Source organism: Salvelinus namaycush, chromosome 1 (assembly GCF_016432855.1).
Source record: "Salvelinus namaycush isolate Seneca chromosome 1, SaNama_1.0, whole genome shotgun sequence".
Taxonomy (NCBI): domain Eukaryota; kingdom Metazoa; phylum Chordata; class Actinopteri; order Salmoniformes; family Salmonidae; genus Salvelinus; species Salvelinus namaycush.
Window position 1 is genome coordinate 9,639,993 of NC_052307.1, and position 23,256 is coordinate 9,663,248.

Below are 23,256 nucleotides of genomic sequence, written 5' to 3' on the forward strand. Positions count from 1 at the left end.
AGGCTGGAGAGTAGAGCCATCATATTAAGGCTGGAGAGTAGAGCCATCATATTAAGGCTGGAGAGTAGAGACATCATATTAAGGCTGGAGAGTAGAGACATCATATTGAGGCTGGAGAGTAGAGCCATCATATTAAGGCTGGAGAGTAGAGACATCATATTAAGGCTGGAGAGTAGAGCCATCATATTAAGGCTGGAGAGTAGAGACATCATATTAAGGCTGGAGAGTAGAGCCATCATATTAAGGCTGGAGAGTAGAGCCATCATATTAAGGCTGGAGAGTAGAGCCATCATATTAAGGCTGGAGAGTAGAGACATCATATTGAGGCTGGAGAGTAGAGCCATCATATTAAGGCTGGAGAGTAGAGCCATCATATTAAGGCTGGAGAGTAGAGACATCATATTGAGGCTGGAGAGTAGAGCCATCATATTAAGGCTGGAGAGTAGAGCCATCATATTAAGGCTGGAGAGTAGAGACATCATATTAAGGCTGGAGAGTAGAGACATCATATTGAGGCTGGAGAGTAGAGCCATCATATTAAGGCTGGAGAGTAGAGACATCATATTAAGGCTGGAGAGTAGAGCCATCATATTAAGGCTGGAGAGTAGAGACATCATATTAAGGCTGGAGAGTAGAGCCATCATATTAAGGCTGGAGAGTAGAGCCATCATATTAAGGCTGGAGAGTAGAGCCATCATATTAAGGCTGGAGAGTAGAGACATCATATTGAGGCTGGAGAGTAGAGCCATCATATTAAGGCTGGAGAGTAGAGCCATCATATTAAGGCTGGAGAGTAGAGACATCATATTGAGGCTGGAGAGTAGAGCCATTATATTAAGGCTGGAGAGTAGAGCCATCATATTGAGGCTTTTCTGGATGGTAAAGGACAGGGCAGTATGAACCAGTTCGGACTAGGTTGAAAGGGAGGGGGGATCAGCCATTGTAGCTCCTACAAGCTGAATGACTACTACACGCTGTAGACCAGCTGAATGACTACTACACACTGTAGACCAGCTGAATGACTACTACACGCTGGAGACCAGCTGAATGACTACTACACACTGTAGACCAGCTGAATGACTACTACACGCTGTAGACCAGCTGAATGACTACTACACACTGTAGACCAGCTGAATGACTACTACACGCTGTAGACCAGCTGAATGACTACTACACACTGTAGACCAGCTGAATGACTACTACACGCTGTAGACCAGCTGAATGACTACTACACACTGTAGACCAGCTGAATGACTACTACACGCTGTAGACCAGCTGAATGACTACTACACACTGTAGACCAGCTGAATGACTACTACACGCTGTAGACCAGCTGAATGACTACTACACACTGTAGACCAGCTGAATGACTACTACACGCTGTAGACCAGCTGAATGACTACTACACACTGTAGACCAGCTGAATGACTACTACACGCTGTAGACCAGCTGAATGACTACTACACGCTGTAGACCAGCTGAATGACTACTACACACTGTAGACCAGCTGAATGACTACTACACGCTGTAGACCAGCTGAATGACTACTACACACTGTAGACCAGCTGAATGACTACTACACGCTGTAGACCAGCTGAATGACTACTACACACTGTAGACCAGCTGAATGACTACTACACACTGTAGACCAGCTGAATGACTACTACACACTGTAGACCAGCTGAATGACTACTACACACTGTAGACCAGCTGAATGACTACTACACGCTGTAGACCAGCTGAATGACTACTACACACTGTAGACCAGCTGAATGACTACTACACACTGTAGACCAGCTGAATGACTACTACACACTGTAGACCAGTTGAATGACTACTACACGCCGTAGACCAGTTGAATGACTACTACACACTGTAGACCAGCTGAATGACTACTACACGCTGGAGACCAGCTGAATGACTACTACACGCTGTAGACCAGCTGAATGACTACTACACACTGTAGACCAGCTGAATGACTACTACACACTGTAGACCAGCTGAATGACTACTACACGCTGGAGACCAGCTGAATGACTACTACACGCTGTAGACCAGCTGAATGACTACTACACACTGTAGACCAGCTGAATGACTACTACACGCTGGAGACCAGCTGAATGACTACTACACACTGTAGACCAGCTGAATGACTACTACACGCTGTAGACCAGCTGAATGACTACTACACACTGTAGACCAGCTGAATGACTACTACACACTGTAGACCAGCTGAATGACTACTACACGCTGTAGACCAGCTGAATGACTACTACACGCTGTAGACCAGCTGAATGACTACTACACACTGTAGACCAGCTGAATGACTACTACACACTGTAGACCAGCTGAATGACTACTACACGCTGTAGACCAGTTGAATGACTACTACACACTGTAGACCAGTTGAATGACTACTACACGCCGTAGACCAGTTGAATGACTACTACACACTGTAGACCAGCTGAATGACTACTACACGCTGGAGACCAGCTGAATGACTACTACACGCTGTAGACCAGCTGAATGACTACTACACACTGTAGACCAGCTGAATGACTACTACACACTGTAGACCAGCTGAATGACTACTACACGCTGGAGACCAGCTGAATGACTACTACACGCTGTAGACCAGCTGAATGACTACTACACACTGTAGACCAGCTGAATGACTACTACACGCTGGAGACCAGCTGAATGACTACTACACACTGTAGACCAGCTGAATGACTACTACACGCTGTAGACCAGCTGAATGACTACTACACGCTGGAGACCAGCTGAATGACTACTACACGCTAGAGACCAGCTGAATGACTACTACACACTGTAGACCAGCTGAATGACTACTACACGCTGCAGACCAGCTGAATGACTACTACACGCTGTAGACCAGCTGAATGACTACTACACACTGTAGACCAGCTGAATGACTACTACACGCTGGAGACCAGCTGAATGACTACTACACGCTGTAGACCAGCTGAATGACTACTACACGCTGTAGACCAGCTGAATGACTACTACACGCTGTAGACCAGCTGAATGACTACTACACACTGTAGACCAGCTGAATGACTACTACACACTGTAGACCAGCTGAATGACTACTACACACTGTAGACCAGCTGAATGACTACTACACACTGTAGACCAGCTGAATGACTACTACACACTGTAGACCAGCTGAATGACTACTACACGCTGTAGACCAGCTGAATGACTACTACACACTGTAGACCAGCTGAATGACTACTACACACTGTAGACCAGCTGAATGACTACTCCACACTGTAGACTACTACACCTTCTTCCAGTCATAATTGAAATGACGTATGGCAAACTCCAAGCGCTTGCGTTTGTGTCTTGGGGTCAGAAAGGGCTTTCTTCTGGCAACCCTTCCAAAGAGCCTGTGGTTGTGGAGGTGGCATCTGATGGTGCTTTTTGAAACCTGGTGACCCCAAGACGCCACCAAGGCCTGTAATTCTTTCAGTGATTCTTGGGGATTTTGTTGCTTCCCTCACCATCCTCCTCCCTTTCCTGGGGGGCAAAATGTATTTGCGTCCTCTACCCGTGAGGTTTTTCTTTATAATTTTTTAAATAATTGCCCTGACAGTGCTCGGTGGTATATTCAATCGTTTGTGGATCTTCTTGTAGCCATGACCAGATTTATGAAGGTCTACAACCATCTGTCTCGTTTGAACTGCCAGTTCTTTTCTTTTCTTCATGGTGTTGGATGACAGCGGGATATTGCATGTGTGTTACCTCATTTTTATACCCTAGTGAAACAGGAAGTGATGTAATGGCTCAAAATTGTTCCTTAAGACTTAGATAAACTTAAATAAGTGAAATTTAATTTGTGGTTTAATTTTGGTAGATGTTATTTACAATAATCTTTAAGGGTGCCATTAATTGTGAAACCTTGATTTGGAGGACATTGTTTTTTAATTAAATCAATACATTTTTTGGGTTGGTTCCATTGAAACATTAATAAAGTACAGTATTTCTCGCATGTTGTATTTTGAGTTTCTCTGTAATTATGTTGTTTATATTTGTTTAAGCATTGTTTGTGCATTGCCTGTCAGGGGTGGCAGTAATTTTGGAGCCCACTGTACACACTGTAGACCGCTGAATGACTACTACATGGTCACAGGACAGGTACTCCAATAGTGCAGTAGTCCGACAGAGACAGACAGACCGACGCAGTCGGCTAGGTGTTCTGACATGGTCTGGTTGCTCGGGACATGGAGGTTGCTGCTATGCTCCAACCCTTGCCCTATAGCTGGAAGATGTGTGTGTGTGTACTATACCTGAGCTGTTGGTGCGCCCGCGGTACACGTCGTCGTAGGCCTTCCACTGCTGTGTGACCTGGTAGGCATGGATAAACACCACCAGTACCCCAACCAGGCAGATGAGAGGCACCAGGGCTGCTGTACACAGAGCAGCATAGATATTAGGAATGAAACACCTGCAGAGAGAGAGAGAGAGACAGGGGAGAGAAAGAGAGAAAGGGGGTGGGAGAGAGAAAGAGAGAGAGGGGGGAGGGAGAGGAGAGAGAGAGGGGTGTAAGAAGAAAGAGAGAGAGCAGGGAGAGAGAGAGAGAGGGGGGGAGAGAGTGAGAGAGAGAGAGGAGGAGGGGAAAAGAGAGAGATGGGGGGTTGTTATTACAAAAAAACTTGCAGTAAACCGCCAAGGAAAGGAGCAAACATAAGCTATGTTATTTTACTATGCTGCATTACAGTAGGTAAAGATCTTGTTGCTTCAACATCCTTAAACAGGATCTTGGCCCTAATACATCTGAGCCTTCATAACACACTCAGAATTCCCAGTTAATAACAAGCTTCAAAGACATTTCCTTTCTGTACAAACATGAAGTTAAACCTCCCTCTCACCACTAGTTCAGCCTTGAAGCAACCTGGGGATAACATCTAAATACACTAACGTGTCTTATTTTTTTAGAGCTTTATGTCGATATATCTGCTCTGTTGGCCCTCGCTTGTATTCTCTCCAGTCTTCAGGGTGCCAAAGTGACAGAGAGGTGGAGAGCGTGCCAAGAGGGCAGGACTGCTCTAGTCTCTGCTGCTGGTTAGGGAATGGTTAGAACTATCTGGCAGATCTACCACTGTCACTGACCACTTCAAATAAAACATCTAACACTTCTCTTCCAAGCTCTGGTCAAATACTGATCCTGGGCTCTATCTTAACTAACCCAATGCAATGGTCAATCTAAGCGCTGGCGGTAGTGCTATCAGTTCAAGTGTGTGTCAGAAATCTTTTTGATAATTTAACAAGCAAGAACGATGGGTGCAATGCTGGCGGTGGTGCTAAATGGCTGGATATTGATTAATAAATAAATTGTATGTGTCGAGGATTGACCCCTTCACTAGCCAATCAGAACCTGCTCCATGGCTAAATATGTGGTTGCTTCAAGTTGTGTTTACGGTCTTTTATGTATTGACTTTGAATCAACTCCAATTCCAATGTTAGTCACTGATAGTTAAAAACTTCTTCTCAATAGGGGGTGCTATTTGCACTTTGTAATAATTACGTTCCCAAATTAAACTGCCTCGTACTCAATTCTTGCTCGTACAATATGCATATTATTATTACTATTGGATAGAAAACACTCTCTAGTTTCTAAAACCGTTTGAATTATATCTGTGAGTGAAACAGAACTGGACTTAGAGCATTTTTCCTATGAGGATGTGAGAATGCAAAAATCTTCTTGCTGTTCTGAGATCTGTTTATAAATCTGCCTGTCTTTTATTGGTTGAGATGCACTGCATACGTCTTCCCCTGGGTGTCAGCGAATAGTGAGAGTTGAAATGGGGTTGCTAGGCAGAACTGAGAGCTTATAAAAGACCTCGGAACAAAGTGTCGGGCCTTTTTTCACTTCGCTCTGACGCATGGAGGACATCTGGCTGTGGCTCTAGAACGCTCCGGTTATAGGCCTTTAGATATATCCGGTCATGTTTTTATTCGTTATAGGTGTTAAAGACATCATAAGGTAGTTAATTTAAACCGACTTATAGCAGTTTATATCAGTTTATTGCGATTTTCTGGAATTCTTTGTCACGCGCTTTCACGAGTTGGACACCTCTCCTGCACATAGCTAGCATTAGCTGCTATTTCTACAGGAGAAGAGGACATCTTTCAACCAAAAGACGATTGTTCTGGAGAAAGGACACCTTGCCCAAGATTCTGATGGAAGCTCGTCAAATAGTAAGAAGTCTTTATGCTGTTAATTCGTATTTATGTTGACAAATGTTAAACAATAATTCCGCCATGAATTTCGGTGCGGTCTCGCTTTAGCGCACGCTGTATTGCGCAGTAACGTTAATTTTAAAAATCTAACACAGCGGTTGCATTAAGAACTAATGTATCTTTCATTTGCTGTCCAACCTGTATTTTTTAGTCAAGTTTATGAATAGTTTTCGATTAGATTAGGTGCCTCTCCAAGATGGCGCCGGACAGATTGCTTGAAGTTTTGGCCACTACTCACATTGTATAACCACGATTTGTGCCGCTACATATGCATATTTACGAACAAACCCTATATGCATTGTGTAATATGATGTTACAGGACTGTCATCTGAAGAAGTTTATGAAGGTTAGTCAAATTATATATCTTTTGCTTGCTTGTTACGATCGCTAACCTTTGCTGCTGGTAAATGGTGTTGTGTTTCTGGCTATTGTGGTAAGCTAATATAATGCTATATTGTGTTTTTGCTGTAAAACACTTAAAAAATCTGAAATATTGGCTGGATTCACAAGATGTTTGTCTTTCATTTGCTGTACGCTGTGTATTTTTCAGAAATGTTTTATGATGAGTATTTAGGTAATTCACGTTGCTCTCTGTAGTTATTCTAGTCGCTTTGGTGAGAGTTGTGATGGTGGCTGCAATGGTAAACTATGATTTATACCTGAAATATGCACATTTTTCTAACAAAACATATGCTATACAATAAATATGTTATCAGACTGTCATCTGATGAAGTTGTTTCTTGGTTAGTGGCTATTTATATCTTTATTTGGTCGAATTTGTGATAGCTACTGATGCAGTAAAAAAATGGTGGAGTAAAAAAAGTGGTGTCTTTTGCTAACGTGGTTAGCTAATAGATTTACATATTGTGTCTTCCCTGTAAAACATTTTAAAAATCAGAAATGATGGCTGGATTCACAAGATGTGTATCTTTCATCTGGTGTCTTGGACTTGTGATTTAATGATATTTAGATGCTAGTATTTACTTGTGACGCTATGCTAGGCTATGCTAGTCAGCTTTTTTACTGATGGGGGTGCTCCCGGATCCGGGTTTGGGAGGAATTAGAGGTTAAACAGCTTTCAAAAGCGAAAATAGAAAAATGTAGACCTATCCCATCTTTGCTTAATAAGTTAACTTGAACCTATTTGCAGTCCACATTGTTGTAAGTAATTGCATGGCTTCAATATGGAAATATATAGGCCCATATAGCATGCACACTGATATAGGAGCTAGGCCTACTGTAAATTGCATTATGGCTGAGCAGGGACATGACAAACATGATCGGTAAGCAAGATTCAATTTATTATTGATAAGGCCTAAAAAGACAGCGAAACAAAAGAAAACAATAAATTGTTTTAAATAGGCTGTCTAAATACACTTACAGGCACCATAATTGCTTTCTGTGGGCATATAATATTAAAACAAGGCAGACTAAGGAGTGTTTTACGCACATCTAAACTTTTCACAGTAGCTGAACAAAGATCCAATATCAAGAGAGAAGGAAAATGTCCACTCTCATAGTGCTCCCAAATAGAATGTTTTATGAACGTAATCGGAACCATTTTACAGATCAGATCGCATTCACACTTCTTCAGAAGTTGCATTGCATGAGCGCCACGGACGTTCTCACCATAAAACTAGGATGGTGAAACATTCTAATATGTTTGGTTTTAGTAAAATTAAACGAAAAAAAAGCAATCTGTATTTTTTTTAAACAAACAAATGTAAAATGTAAATGATATTATAAAATCGCAAGGATAAAAAAAGACTGCCCTTGATCCATCCTTCTTTATAGTAGGCCTAGGGTAGGTATAGCCTACAGGGGACTTGGGTTTTTGAAAATATGAAACGGAATTCAAGCAATTGTTACAGGGAAATATCTTCTAAATACGAGGTTCACCGGTTCTCATCTCTTGTTTCATGATGGGCATGGACACATGTAGCCAACATCATGGAGGGGTTTTACGCACGTCCCAAACGTTAAATAATGTAAGCCTGCCTACAATACATAGATAAAAAGGCAATGTCAGCGCACTGTTTCACTCCTCTCAAACTTGATCTTTTAATAAAGCTTTAGTGATTAAAATCTATTTCCAAGCGGTCTTACGAGCAAAACTCTTTATCGCCAGTCGTGACTAATTTGTGATTGAATTGGACAACAAAAACAAAAAGCCTTCATTAAGAGGTGAGGCTAGGCTTGGTTTTTAATCAAATAAAACTAAATAGGGGACTCCCAAGTGGCACAGTGGTCTAAGGCACTGGTGTCACTACAGACCCGGGTTCGATCCCAGGCTGTGTCACAGCCGGCCGTGACCGGGAGACCAATGAGGCCCAGCGTCGCTTGGGTTTGGGGAGGGTTTGGTTGGCCGGGATTTCCCTGTCCCAGCTTGCTCTAGCAACTCCTTGTGGTGGGCCAGGCGCCAGCAAGCTGCCACCGGTCACCAGTTGCACAGTGTTTCCTCCGACACATTGGTGCTTCTGGGTTAAGTGAGCAGTGCGGCTTGACAGGGTCGTGTTTCGGAGGACGCATGGCTCTCGACCTTCGCCTGTCCCAAGTCCGTATGGGAGTTGCAGCAACGGGACAAGACTAACTACCAATTGGGGAGAAAAAGGGGTAAAACTACAACAACAACAAAACAAAAAAAAAAGATTTTTAAAAATAATGTTTGTAAATACGAAGTATACAGGCACTAAAAGCACATTACTCTTGTTCCATATGGGAAGTATGCATCACAGCTGGAAAGGCTGTTTCAGCTGTCAAAACCAGCTAAAACCAGCTTTTGGTTGGTTTTAAATATCCCTGCCTGAAATTAACACTTTAGATCATGTTTGAGGTCACACCTTAAATATTTCCACCACTACCATCTGAGCACAAGCAAGCTGATCTAAGATAGGTTAATTACCAATCCTTGAGCAACAGTTTGAAAATAACAGAGCGCTGGCTTTAACAGGTGGAAATTGTGATTGAACGACCGTTTGACACTAGCACCGTCTTAACGCCAGCCGAAAATAGACCCCCCTGAGTTCAGTGTCATGTTTGATCTTAGTTTAGCTTTAAAATACATCATAATTATAGGTTGATGAGCTGAAATACAGTGCAGTTACTTTGCCGTGTTAGTGTATGGTGTGTGTATGTGTCTGTCTGTCTGTGTGATTGAGTGTGTTTAAGCTCACACTCAGTGTTTGTGCCCTTGCAGCAGCACATTCCACCATGGTTGGAGAGGGTAAAGAGTTCAGGACAGCACCACAGTGTGCCAAATAGCACATTTAGACATGACTCCTATTCTCGGTCTCACACAACAAACACAACACACTGCCTAGGGAGAGTGCAGCAAGTCCGTGTGTTCTTTCTGAGGGGTATCCCAGCCCCAACGGCCCTCAAGTCACCCTCCCAGTGTTAAGCCTAACCATGGTGTCCAGTCCAGCCACAGTCAGACCCCCCCATGGTTCCTTGTTATGGATCTAAACAATACAGCAGGAACAATATTCATATTGTCTGTCTGTCTGTCTGCCTGCCTGCCTGCCTGCCTGCCTGCCTGCCTGCCTGCCTGCCTGCCTGCCTGCCTGCCTGCTTGCCTGCCTGCCTGCCTGCCTGTCTCTCTCACTCCAATTTGTTCTACCTCTGCCCTCCCTACTCTCTGCCTTTCTCTATCCCCCTCCTTTGTGGTAATCTATTCTGAGGAATTCACTCCCATAATCTGTCCAGTACCTGTTGTGTTCCAATGGTGTCACTAAGAAGGTAGGGAGATTGTGTTTGGCTCTGGGAAAAAACCACCCTACCTTGTGACTTCACGTTTATCTCAATAAGCATGCCAATGGTGCCATCTCACAGGACACACATACAGCTGTACTCTCCTCCACCCGGATAAATAATATATGTTAGACATAGTAGAATGTGAAGTATGTGAAATAATAATACTACTATAAATAATACAGTACTGCATCATGTTCTTCCTGCTTGAGGAAGTGTAAACAGACATGTTGTTGTTGGTCCTGTGGTGTTTGTGTGTCCTTGTGGGAAGAGTTGGTCCTGTGGTGTTTGTGTGTCCTTGTGGGAAGAGTTGGTCCTGTGGTGTTTGTGTGTCCTTGTGGGAAGAGTTGGTCCTGTGGTGTTTGTGTGTCCTTGTGGGAAGAGTTGGTCCTGTGGTGTTTGTGTGTCCTTGTGGGAAGAGTTGGTCCTGTGGTGTTTGTGTGTCCTTGTGGGAAGAGTTGGTCCTGTGGTGTTTGTGTGTCCTTGTGGGAAGAGTTGGTCCTGTGGTGTTTGTGTGTCCTTGTGGGAAGAGTTGGTCCTGGAACTCTTGGGTTGCATTCTAATAATCTCTCCTTTCTACCGAAGTGTGCACTTGTTCACTTTCCTTCATAGATTTGAAAGGAAATTACTGGTTTATGGAAATTCACTCTAGACCATGCTTACACCAATTCTAATGCTTTTACAAGGAGTGAATGAGTGCACAGCTCCTGGAGGTGTACATAAAGCTCCTGGAAGTGTACATACAGCTCCTGGAGGTGTACATACAGCTCCTGAAAGTGTACATAAAGCTCCTGGAGGTGTACATAAAGCTCCTGGAGGTGTACATAAAGCTCCTGGAAGTGTACATACAGCTCCTGGAGGTGTACATACAGCTCCTGGAGGTGTACATAAAGCTCCTGGAGGTGTACATACAGCTCCTGAAAGTGTACATAAAGCTCCTGGAGGTGTACATAAAGCTCCTGGAGGTGTACATAAAGCTCCTGGAGGTGTACATACAGCTCCTGGAGGTGTACATAAAGCTCCTGGAGGTGTACATAAAGCTCCTGGAGGTGTACATAAAGCTCCTGGAAGTGTACATACAGCTCCTGGAGGTGTACATACAGCTCCTGGAGGTGTACATACAGCTCCTGGAGGTGTACATAAAGCTCCTGGAGGTGTACATAAAGCTCCTGGAAGTGTACATACAGCTCCTGGAGGTGTACATAAAGCTCCTGGAAGTGTACATACAGCTCCTGGAGGTGTACATAAAGCTCCTGGAAGTGTACATACAGCTCCTGGAGGTGTACATAAAGCTCCTGGAAGTGTACATACAGCTCCTGGAGGTGTACATACAGCTCCTGGAGGTGTATGAGAGAAACCCATTAGTCCTATGATCCATTCAGTAGGTCCACCTCAGGACCTGCTGACAAAACTATTCTTCTGACCATAGACCTGGCTGTTGACCATAGCCTAACAAGGAAGCTGGGTAGACACCTGGTAGACGAATGGACCTACTCAAGTAGCCAGAACTGGGAACATATAGGTGTGTAACTTACACATTCCTCATCTGACTATGAATAAGTGTGTGTGTGTGTGTTTGTGAGAGTGTGTGTTATCTATATAACATCAGGCGCTGAGTTAAGTACTGTGTGTGTATATGTAAGACTAATTTGTGTTTGTGTCATACAAAGCATGTGGGTATTTTCCTTTTCACTCACCAAGTGTGTGTGCGCTCCAGTGAGTGTGTGTACTCATGTGTGTGTGTGTGTGTGTGTGTGTGTACTCCTGAGTGCGTTTCCTTCACTCACACATCCCCATGGACCAGGCCGTAGACACTGTGTATGGTCCAGCCAAAGCCCCCCAGCAGAACGATGACCAGGATGATGATGACCAGAGCAGGAAGTCCCCAGCCCAGCAGGAAGTAGACCAGGTAACGTCTCTCTGTCTGCTCATCGTTCATCACCAACACCTGCCAGAAGTTTACCGCCTGAGGGGTGTGGAGGAGAGGAAGAGAGGGGTGGGACAAAAGAGAGGGGTGAGGTGGAGGAGAGGATAGGGTAGGGAGGAGGAAGAGGAGAGGAGTGGGGGAGAGGATAGGCAGGAGGAGGAGGAGAGGGGTGGAGGAGAGGGTAGGGAGGAGGAGGAGGAAAGGGGTGAAGGAGAGGATAGGCAGGTGGAGGAGAAGAGGGGTGGAGGAGAGGGTAGGGAGAAGGAGGAGGAAAGGGGTGGAGGAGAAGGTAGGGAGGAGGAAGAGGAGAGGGGTGGAGGAGAGGATAGGCAGGAGGAGGAGAGGGGTGGAGGAGAGGGTAGGGAGGAGGAGGAGGAGAGGGGTGGAGGAGAGGATAGGCAGGAGGAGGAGGAGAGGGGTGGAGGAGAGGATAGGCAGGAGGAGGAGGAGAGGGGTGGAGGAGAGGGTAGGGAGGAGGAGGAGAGGGGTGGAGGAGAGGATAGGCAGGAGGAGGAGGAGAGGGGTGGAGGAGAGGGTAGGGAGGAGGAGGAGAGGGGTGGAGGAGAGGATAGGCAGGAGGAGGAGGAGAGGGGTGGAGGAGAGGGTAGGGAGGAGGAGGAGAGGGGTGGAGGAGAGGATAGGCAGGAGGAGGAGGAGAGGGGTGGAGGAGAGGGTAGGGAGGAGGAGGAGAGGGGTGGAGGAGAGGATAGGCAGGAGGAGGAGGAGAGGGGTGGAGAGGATAGGCAGGAGGAGGAGGAGAGGGTATGGAGGAGGAGGAGAGGAGATTTAAAGAGGAAGAAGAGCAACAGGTGGTTATCAGCAGAAGAGCCTTAGAAACGTGCAGCAGCCACACGGCTCACTGCTGTCTGTTTTGTAATGGAGTAGCAGCCTTGGATGATCTCCCTAGGTATTAGATACTGGACATCTTGTCCTAGAGAGGCTTACACTAACTACACTACATATCTCCAGCTTGTGATGACAACACCTGTAAAAGGCCTATCCACATGTTCCTCATCCTTTTTTGTACATGTTGTACAATGCTTGAAGTGAGGATTTCACAGTAAAAGGACAACAGAACATTCCACATGATTCCATTTATGAGCTGATGAGTTCTCGGTGATCGGGTGGACATGGGGACAAACACAAGTGCCATAAAACCACCACCACCACCCCCTTCCCAGAACCCTCTGCTTCCATAATCATTATCATTCTCTAGGTGTTGTATCATCAGTGGCAGATAGGGAGAGCGATAGATATAAAGAGAGTTGGAGTGAGAGAGATAGCTAGAGGGAGAGAGAGATAAAGAGAGAGAGTTGTAGGGAGAGAGACAGCTACAGGGAGAGAGAGATAAAGATAGAGAGTTGGAGGGAGAGCGAGCTAGGGGGAGAGAGAGTTGGAGGGAGAGAGACAGCTAGAGGGAGAGATAAAGAGAGAGAGAGTTGGAGGGAGAGAGACAGCTAGAGAGAGAGAGACAGCTAGAGAGAGAGAGAGAGCTGGAGGGAGAGAGAGAGTTGGAGGGAGAGAGACAGCTAGAGGGAGAGAGATATAAAGAGAGAGAGTTGGAGGGAGAGAGACAGCTAGAGGGAGAGAGATATAAAGAGAGAGAGTTGGAGGGAGAGAGACAGCTAGGGAGGGAGAAAGAGATAAAGAGAGAGACTGTTGTGTAACGCATCATATTAGACAGCTAACAGAGTGCCACTTTAATTGAGCTCCAGCAGTGATAGCTGGGCGTGCAAATAACTGCATTAGGAGTTTGTGCTGTGCTGTTCCCTTGCTCCGGTTAAGCCGGATGAGGCTTTGGCAGGTGTTGGTTAGCCGTTACGCACTGTTGTGGAGCCCTACGGTACAGAAAGACAGTTCTGGGAGGACATCCCTATCCAAGGTGCTCAAAGTAACGACTCATAGCCTGGCTGATTCAACTACAGGCTGTTGTGTTCTGTAAAGGGACCAACCTGTATTTCCTCATTGCAGCGCTTCAGCGCACCGTTGACTCAAGGCTTGATGAGTGCAATAAGCAGGGTCTGTGAAAGCCTCCTGGCTGGCGCCCCCGCATATGCCACTTAGAAAAAAGCTGATACTTGCTGACTCAAAGAGAGGGGGGTAATCCTCTGACCAATAGTATGGAGTATAAGAAAGGGTAGGGACATGTCGACAGAGCCAGGGGAAGGCACAGTGATGCAGAAATGTTGGTGTTTTACCCAATATATTATAGATATATAGAGTGTGCAAGTGTAGCTGACAGAGCCAGAGATATCATCGATATTCTCATGAGCTACTATCCCACTATACAATATAGCACAGTATTTTTTAATTTTTTAAAATTTAATTTAACCTTTATTTAACTAGACAAGTCAGTTAAAGAACAAATTCTTATTTACAATGACGGCCTAAGAACAGTGGGTTAACTGCCTTGTTCAGGTGCAGAATGACAGATTTTTACCTTGTCAGTTCGGGGATTCGATCCAGCAACCTTTCGGTTACTGGTCCAACACTCTAACCACTAGGCTACCTGCCACCCCAATAATTTATTTTTGAATAATGTATTTTATACAGTAATTTTTGCTTGTCTTTATCAAGGGTGTCAATACTGTAATTTCAGACCTGATGGCACATGACCTGTTTATTCACATGGTTGGATTAACAGATGGAGCATATTTGGAAATGTAATGAGACTTCTACTTATCAAACCAATGTTGTCCTGGTTAGTTTAGGGTTAGAGCAGGGGGCATATGTTTCAAATGTCTCAGAGTAGGATTGCTGATTTAGGATCAGTTTTGCCTAGGGGTGGAACAAATTACAAATACTCTCCTTACTGTAATTGAGTAGCTTTTCCGAGTACTTGTAATTTGAGTATTTTTCAGTCAGTCATTTTACTTACTGTAAGTAAGTTTTGAATTAAGTATTGTACTTCGGTACCTTTTTAAAACCATCCATTAGAGTAGAATTCTGTAGGCTATCATTATTAGTAGATCATGATGGCATGGAAAGTTTGCGGGCGGGAGCCCTTCGGAGCCAGAAAAAAATGGTATCGTTGTTTAGTTAGTAACCAATCAAATTAAATGCATTGCGCAAAAAACAGGCCAATCAAATCAAGCTGTTCACACAAAGTTATGATGGTCGGAAGATTTCAAAAATAACTTTCATTGATGTCATGTGGTGTCCAAGGACCCAGTGTCCAAGGAGGAGAATCCCTGGCCGCATTTAATATCTAGGGTAATTGAGTTCAAATTAAATAGATTGAGAACAGGACTTCCACAACGTTACTTTTGTACCTGCCGGTGGGGCGGGAGTAATATAGCCTTGGGACAGAAGTAACAGCTGGCGAGAAGCAGGGGTTGGAACCGATTCAGGGAACAGGACCAAAAATAATGAAATTATTTGAGGAACAGAGTCAGAACCGGGAACGAAAGTGATCTATCCTGTTATGGAACAGAACCATTATTTTAAAAGCCTGGGAACCGGTTAATAATGTTCTTTTAAGTTCCAGTCCCACAAAAATCGCAACAAAGCACCTACAGTATGCCATCGTTTCCCAAATGAGGTCGCAACCCCAGTCGCGCTTGGTTCAAATAACCGGGCTTACGTCAGCCGCTAGATGTGGTTGTAATAAATGGACGTGGAGAGAATCTGTGTCTGCACAACATGCTCTGACTACTGGTGTCCCCCAAGGCTCGGTTCTAGGCCCTCTCTCTATACACTAAGTCACTCGGCTCCGTCATATCCTCACATGGTCTCTGCTATCATTGCTATGTGGATTACACTCAACTTCTTTTCTCCTTCCCCCCTTCTGACACCCAGTTGGCGAATCGCATCTCTGTGTGCCTGGCAGATATCTCAGCTTGGATGTTGGCCCACCACCTCAAGTCCAACCTCGACAAGACGGAGCAGCTCTTACAACAGGGATGGCCTGCCGCTCAAAGACCTATCCATCACTGTTAACGACTTCACGGTGTCCCCCTCCTAGAGTGCACAGAACCTCGGCGTGACACTGGACAACACCATGTCGTTCTCTGAAAACATCAAAGCAGTGGCTCGCTCCTGCAAGTTCATGCTTTACAACTTCCGTAGAGTACGACCCTACCTCACACAAGAAGCGGCGCAGGTCCTAATCCAGGGACTTGTCATCTCCCGTCTGGACTACTGCAACTCACCGTTGGCTGGGCTCCCCGCTTGTGCCATCAAACGCCTGAAACTTATCCAGAACACTGCAGCCAGCCTGGTGTTCAAACTTCCCAAGTCACCCTGCTCCTCCGCACACTCCACTGGTTTCCAGTCGAAGCTCGCATCGACTACAAGAGCATGGTACTTGCCTACGGAGCAGCAAGAGGAATTGCCCCTCCCCACCTTCAGGCTATGCTCAAACCCTACACCCCAAGCCGAGCACTCCATTCTTCCACCTCTGGTCTCTTGGCCTTCCCACGCCTACGGGAGGGCAGCTCCCGCTCAGCCCAGTCCAAGCTCTTCTCTGTCCTGGCACCCCAATAGTGGAACCAGCTTCCCTCTGAAGCTAGGACAGCAGAGTCCCTGCCCATCTTCTGAAAACATCTGAAACCCTACATCTTCAAAGAGTATCTTAAATAATCCCACATCCCATTACTTTTACTCTCAGTACTTTTCAAATGAGCTACTTTTTACTTGAGTAGTTTTAAAAATGTAATTGTAGTAACAATACTTCTACTTGAGTAGAATATTTCAGTAATCTTTCCACCTATGGTTTTGCCTTTCAGATCACAATGAAGAAGATTAAACGTATACAGGTGGGATCTGATTCTAGATCAGCGCTAATATTCATGATACATACAAGCCCTGGTTTCAGCAGCAGGCCTTACCTGGAGGAGCCCTGGTTTCAGCAGCAGGCCTTACCTGGAGGAGCCCTGGTTTCAGCAGCAGGCCTTACCTGGAGGAGCCCTGGTGACAACAGCAGGCCTTACCTGGAGGAGCCCTGGTGTCAACAGCAGGCCTTACCTGGAGGAGCCCTGGTGTCAACAGCAGGCCTTACCTGGAGGAGCCCTGGTTTCAGCAGCAGGCCTTACCTGGAGGAGCCCTGGTTTCAGCAGCAGGCCTTACCTGGAGGAGCCCTGGTTTCAACAGCAGGCCTTACCTGGAGGAGCCCTGGTGTCAACAGCAGGCCTTACCTGGAGGAGCCCTGGTGTCAACAGCAGGCCTTACCTGGAGGAGCCCTGGTTTCAGCAGCAGGCCTTACCTGGAGGAGCCCTGGTTTCAGCAGCAGGCCTTACCTGGAGGAGCCCTGGTTTCAACAGCAGGCCTTACCTGGAGGAGCCCTGGTGTCAACAGCAGGCCTTACCTGGAGGAGCCCTGGGTTCAGCAGCAGGCCTTACCTGGAGGAGCCCTGGTTTCAGCAGCAGGCCTTACCTGGAGGAGCCCTGGTGTCAACAGTAGGCCTTACCTGGAGGAGCCTTGGTGTCAACAGCAGGCCTTACCTGGAGGAGCCTTGGTGTCAACAGCAGGCCTTACCTGGAGGAGCCTTGGTGTCAACAGCAGGCCTTACCTGGAGGAGCCCTGGTGTCAACAGCAGGCCTTACCTGGAGGAGCCCTGGTGTCAACAGCAGGCCTTACCTGGAGGAGCCTTGGTGTCAACAGCAGGCCTTACCTGGAGGAGCCCTGGTGTCAACAGCAGGCCTTACCTGGAGGAGCCCTGGTGTCAACAGTAGGCCTTACCTGGAGGAGCCCTGGTGTCAACAGCAGGCCTTACCTGGAGTAGCATCCAGCAGAACTGGCTCAGGAGGAAGTAGTGGGAGAAGAGGCCCAGAACGGCACAGCTGTCCTCTGAGTAGACACGGCCACGAAACGCAGACACCAGGAAACAGATCTACAACACACAGAGAGTGAGAGAGAGAGCGTGAGAGAGTGCGAGAGAGAGAGCGCGAGAGAGAGAGCGAGAGAGCGAGAGAGAGAGACATCTGAGAGGCCACAGAAACACACTAATGCACAAACACACAGCAACACAACATTTGCCTGCAGACTATGCACTTTACTACACAGCATCCACCTCTCCCATCTCTCACACAAACATATACAGCTCTTGCACGTCAAAAACCTTACACAAGCAGAAATACACTTGTCCATTGACACTTTCCCCCTGCAGACTAGTAATTGGATGATTGATGGCTGTGTTATCATGCATGTATTTTGAAACAGCTGACAATATAAGATACACCTTAGTGACATCCTGCAGACCTGTTACATCACAATGCGCAAACCAAAATAAACAACAAGTGACAAATGCTTCCTGGGTACCCATCCAGGAACCTGTGTGTGTGTCCTACAGTAAATCCTTCAGCTCTCTGATGGCAGAGCTTAATTAACCCTTGGGACAGAGCCTTGTGCCACTACCAACCCATAGCAATATTTCTGCTTATGTAACACTGTCTGACACCCGGCACCGTGCCAGTGCAAAACACCAGGGATGGAGGGAGAGAGGGAGGGTGAGAAGGGAAAGAGAAGGAGGACACTGAGTGTCCTAACTCGGCTGGAGAGAAAGGAGACAAGCAAGAGAGAGAGAGAGATAGAGATTGAAAGAAAGAGAGAGAAATAATGAGAGAGACAGGAAGGCAAAGAGAGAGATAAAAAGAGAGAGTGAGAAAGAGTGAGAAAGAGAGAGAGAGAGCGAGCGAGAGAAAGCGAGAGAGAGAGAGAGAGAGAGATACAGGCAGGTAGAGATAGAGAAAGACAATTGAAAGTGAGAGAGGGAGGAAGAGAAAGAGAGAGGGAATGAAAGTGAGACAGGCAGGCAGAGAAGAGGGAAAAGAACAGTGGCTGCAAAACCTGCCAGACAGCCAGGAGAGCTTCAGAACGTCCAGATGGCAGGTCAAGCACACTGCAGAATTATGCCTCTTCATCTCTCTTACAACTATCTAGGTGCATCATCATCATCATCATCATCATCAGACTGCAGCTAATTCATCAACGTACCATGCTGGTGTAAACACACAGTATTGTATATTGTCTACACTATATACTATACTAATAAACTATAAACTCCACCCTCTTTCACACACCCAGATAACAACAAGCAGGTGTGAATCACATATTGTTTGTGTGAGCCAGGGTGTTAGTTTCTTGACAGGACATAATAAGTCTGCGTATTGACTCATGTCTTGTCGTTGGGGTGAATAACATGTTTGTACAGCCGGCTTGTATTTATCAGGTTGACAGTAATGTCAGTGTTGCAAGAATATATTTCACCCTAGTATGTATAGTATTTACGTGTGAAGAGTTTTGTAACTACTGCTTTCGTAACCCTCAAATTGTCAGAGGACCATCCGCATACGGTCATTCTCAGGGAGCTAGTTATATTTCCATGATAGAGCAACATTAGTGTCGAAACCCCAGGATGACAGGAGGGGCCACTAGCCCAGAGCCATAGCCTATCCATGATGACTCAGTAAACATCACAAATACCAACTGCTCTCCATATAAGAACCTAAGCCGCGCGAGAGAGCAAACAAGCTCCCCCTTCCAATCAGACAAGTATTAGGATGTATTAGGATTACAGCTGTGCTCGATTTACTTCACAACGCGGTTGCTCAGAGCAACCTAGGGCAACAAATAGAGCATGAAGCTGTGTCATTTTACTTCAGCGCTGAGATTGCACCTCCACTAGGGTGCTGTGTCAGTTGGTTGCTCCTTTCTGTCCTGTTGTTCTTTTCAAGTTGCTCTTAAGAAGGGCTCAAGATGGGAACATAGTTTGAAACCCCACCCTGCCGCCGTCATTACAGAGCGACCTTTCCAAAGCAAACAGATAGTTAGCGACTCCACACACCACATATCTCGGATTCTGCTGTTGAGTTAGGCGAAAAGTCAGGCTTTATTTAAATAAACAAATGGGGTAATTCTGTTTCCGGTTTGTTTTGCAGCTCTGTATGGTGGGAAAAAAGGAGGGACGTTACAGGAAGGACCTGGGATGGAGCCTTTGAAAAAGGTCGTTGCTTGGAATTGTGATTCCGGGCAGCAGTTATTGGGCCCGAATAAAACCTTTGGCAGGGTTGGGGAGTAATACATTACATGTAAGGGATTACAAAAAAACAGTAACTGTAATCCGTTACGTTACCAGCAAAAATATTGTAATCAGATTAGAGATACTTTTGAAAAACTAGATGATTACTTCGAGGATTACTTTTAAATTCAGAAAGGAGGTTTGCGACTATCTGTTTTCTCAATGACATTCAAATCAGCATTGAAAAAAGGCGCACGTTTAAGTTTGTTCCACCTGAGCGAGTCTGACCACAAGTCAGAGACCACTATGATGACACACCAAATGTGTTTGATGGACCGCGGGAAAAGAGCAGGAATAGGCTTTTGTAGGCTACAGTCCAAGCTGTGTCTTCCAATGGTGCGACTGCTGTCGGCATCCAAAGATTATCCAACTTGAATAAACGCTTGGAGGTAAGGATGACAGCAGTGGTGTAGTCTACGGCAATACGGATATCACTTATTGTTATCTACATAGAGCATTGATGTGAATCACACTGCTGCTCTCTCATTTGGCTATTTGCACCTTACGGATTGTGGTTGTTGTGGATGGCTGTTCACAAATCTAAATGTGTATTTGAACCCAATAATGGTTGAATTCAAGAAGTTTAAGCTGCCTATCAATCATTGTTTTTGAAACAAGTGGACAGCCAGTGAAAAATGCGCTCTTGCAACAGCTGCACAGTGCAGATCCCAGCCTATGGAATAAAAGTGGGGCTTTTATTGCTCAATCTAATTCATGCTGATACATTTTTTTAATCCATAGGCCTAATGGACACATGTTCAATCTCACACACTTTTGATAGACTTAGAGGGGCAATCTGTAGTTGCTACATCCATTTTTGGACTTTTCATTTATATATATCCATTGATTCTTGAAGAATATAACTTAGAAATGCCTCATGAGCTTAGTTCAACTATATAGCTTCATTTTGTTATTTTTATTTAACCTTTATTTAACTTGGTAATTCAGTTAAGAACAAATTCTTATTTACAATGACGGCCTACCCCGGCCACACCCGGACGACGCCGGGCCAATTGTCCGCCGCCCTATGGGACATAACATGGTTAAGACAATAACTGACATCATGGATGGTCAGTCCTTGCATCCATAGCTATGTCAATTCATCTGAGAGAGTGGATACATTTCTCCAGGCCCATCCCTCAGCTTTTTTGTTATTTTTTCATCTGTGGATTTGCCCTTTAAACAGCTGCATATTATCAAGATATCAAAGTGTCACCAATAAAAAGTTAAACAATAGGCCTATAGCAAATGCAGCATATGACAATACTTTTTCACATGTAAATAGCACTTTTCAGTAGTGCTCAAAGCATGCCATTCCATGAGCGCAGCATTTATTTTTCAATGAGCCCAATCAGTCTCCATGACAACAAAGTCATAAACAACACAGTAGGGCTGGCTAATAAGTCCTTAGTTTTGGGGTCATGCTCAGGTTAAACAATTAGGCTAATCTATACTTCCATATTTCCAAGTCCTATTCTTGAAGATCAAGGGGTTTAACATTTATTGGAATGACTGGAATTCTGATAGACTTTGGTTTTTAATGTAAAGAAAACATTGAATCGTATTATTATATGTAGTAGAAACTGATGGGTTAAAAGAAGTCTACATAACCAACCATAAAGTCAAATGTAACATCCATATATGACCAGCTATGTAAACATTAACATTAATTTATCCTGCAATAGATGTCGTTCAATTGGTAACATACATTTTTGTCTTCTTCTAATGCCTTTTAAGGGGAAAGTAATCTAAAAGTAACTGAATGCAATCCGATTACGTTACGGAGTTTGGATAATCCAAAAGTTACGTTACTGATTACAATTTTGGACAGGTAACTAGTAACTGTAATGGATTACATTGTGAGAAAGTAATCTAGCCAACCCTGACCTTGGGTTAGCCAAGGGCACATCATGCCACAAGCATCGCACGCGGGCGAGCACACGCACGCACGTACACACACACGCCAACCAACTAGTAGTGGTGTGTGGGTAAAATCACTATGTGTTGTGATAATTGCGTTGCTTGCTCTATAACCTGTTAGTTCATATGCCTTGACACCATGATATATAAGTCCGAGACTATAACAAGACACAGTGGCAGAATAAATTCAACCACACATTTGTTTCATCACAAAGCCTGAGAGCATCCTCTGTCCAGTGAAATCCACAAAGCCTATTGCATATAACAAGCAGTTACACTACCTACAGCATGGTCAATCCAATTAGCTATTAAACTATTATTGATTTAGAACCATGGAGAGTTACCGCAAGTCACAAAGAAAACAGGAGCTGCCTCCATTATTCCAGCACCATTTCAACTTCAACATTTTAACATCATCAAATCAACCTATGCTTAGTCTAAGACAGTGACAACTAAAATGTTCACAAAACAATTTCAGCCCAATCAATGTAAGCTAGACAGCGTGTGGCTGTCCATGGGACTGGTTTCTGTGTGTGTGTGTGTGTGTGTGTGTGTTTATATATAAGTAGAAAAAACATGTAGACTAATCTTACTTGTAGAGAAAGGCCAATGCCATCCTCCTCTCTTTCATGTTGCCAAAATGGTCTATGACTGTCATACAGTACATGCTTTTAGTTTTTGTTGTCCTAGGCTACCTGGCTAAAATGATTGCTCGCTAGCCAAACTTCCTTTCATTGGCAACGATTAGCTAGTTAACATTAGTCTTCTACATCTAGCTACATTCTAAACTTCCATCCTCTCAGCGCAGAGGCACAATGTAAGAATTTATGGTTGGATCAGAATCGCCGTTATAATCATTGGCCAGTACGGAGAATTAAGTAAAACCTCAAGTCCGAATCTCCATCCATGTCTAATTTAGGATAGGGCCAATTTTAGCTAGCTAGCTAGCCAACGGAGGTCAACAACACAACGAGGTACAACATTTTTTTTCTGTCAATGATGTTTGGCTTTTGATGTGATTGCTGTGAAGCCAAATCCAAACTGGCTTCCCTTATAATAATAAGGGAGGCCAAATGCTCGCTGGATTCCATTCTATTCAATGCTACAGGCGGCAACCCGGACTACAGGAAAAGGAGGACCGAGCACGCCCCATTCTCATCGACAGGGCTGTAGTGGAGCAGGTTGAGAGCTTCAAGTTCCTTGGTGTCCGCATCACCAACAAACTAACATGGTCCAAGCACACCAAGACAGTCGTAAAGAGGGCACGACAAAACCTATCCCCCCTCAGGAGACTGAAAAGATTTGGCATGTGTCCTCAGATCCTAAAAAGGTTCTACAGCTGCACCATCGAGAGCATCCTGACTGGTTGCATCAC

At 45.0% G+C, this 23,256-nt stretch overlaps 1 protein-coding gene across 1 annotated transcript in view; it reads right to left on the bottom strand.

The window, feature by feature from the left end:
* The window catches only part of LOC120050345 (adhesion G-protein coupled receptor V1-like), a 211,817-nt gene that overhangs the window by 35,584 nt on the left and 152,977 nt on the right, over positions 1-23,256 (bottom strand). The window contains exons 83-85 of the mRNA XM_038996933.1: positions 17,658-17,774; positions 11,805-11,983; positions 4,314-4,471 (exon numbers count right to left, since the gene is read on the bottom strand). Coding sequence (XP_038852861.1) covers positions 4,314-4,471; positions 11,805-11,983; positions 17,658-17,774 — 454 coding nt within the window. The remainder of the gene's footprint in view (positions 1-4,313; positions 4,472-11,804; positions 11,984-17,657; positions 17,775-23,256) is intronic.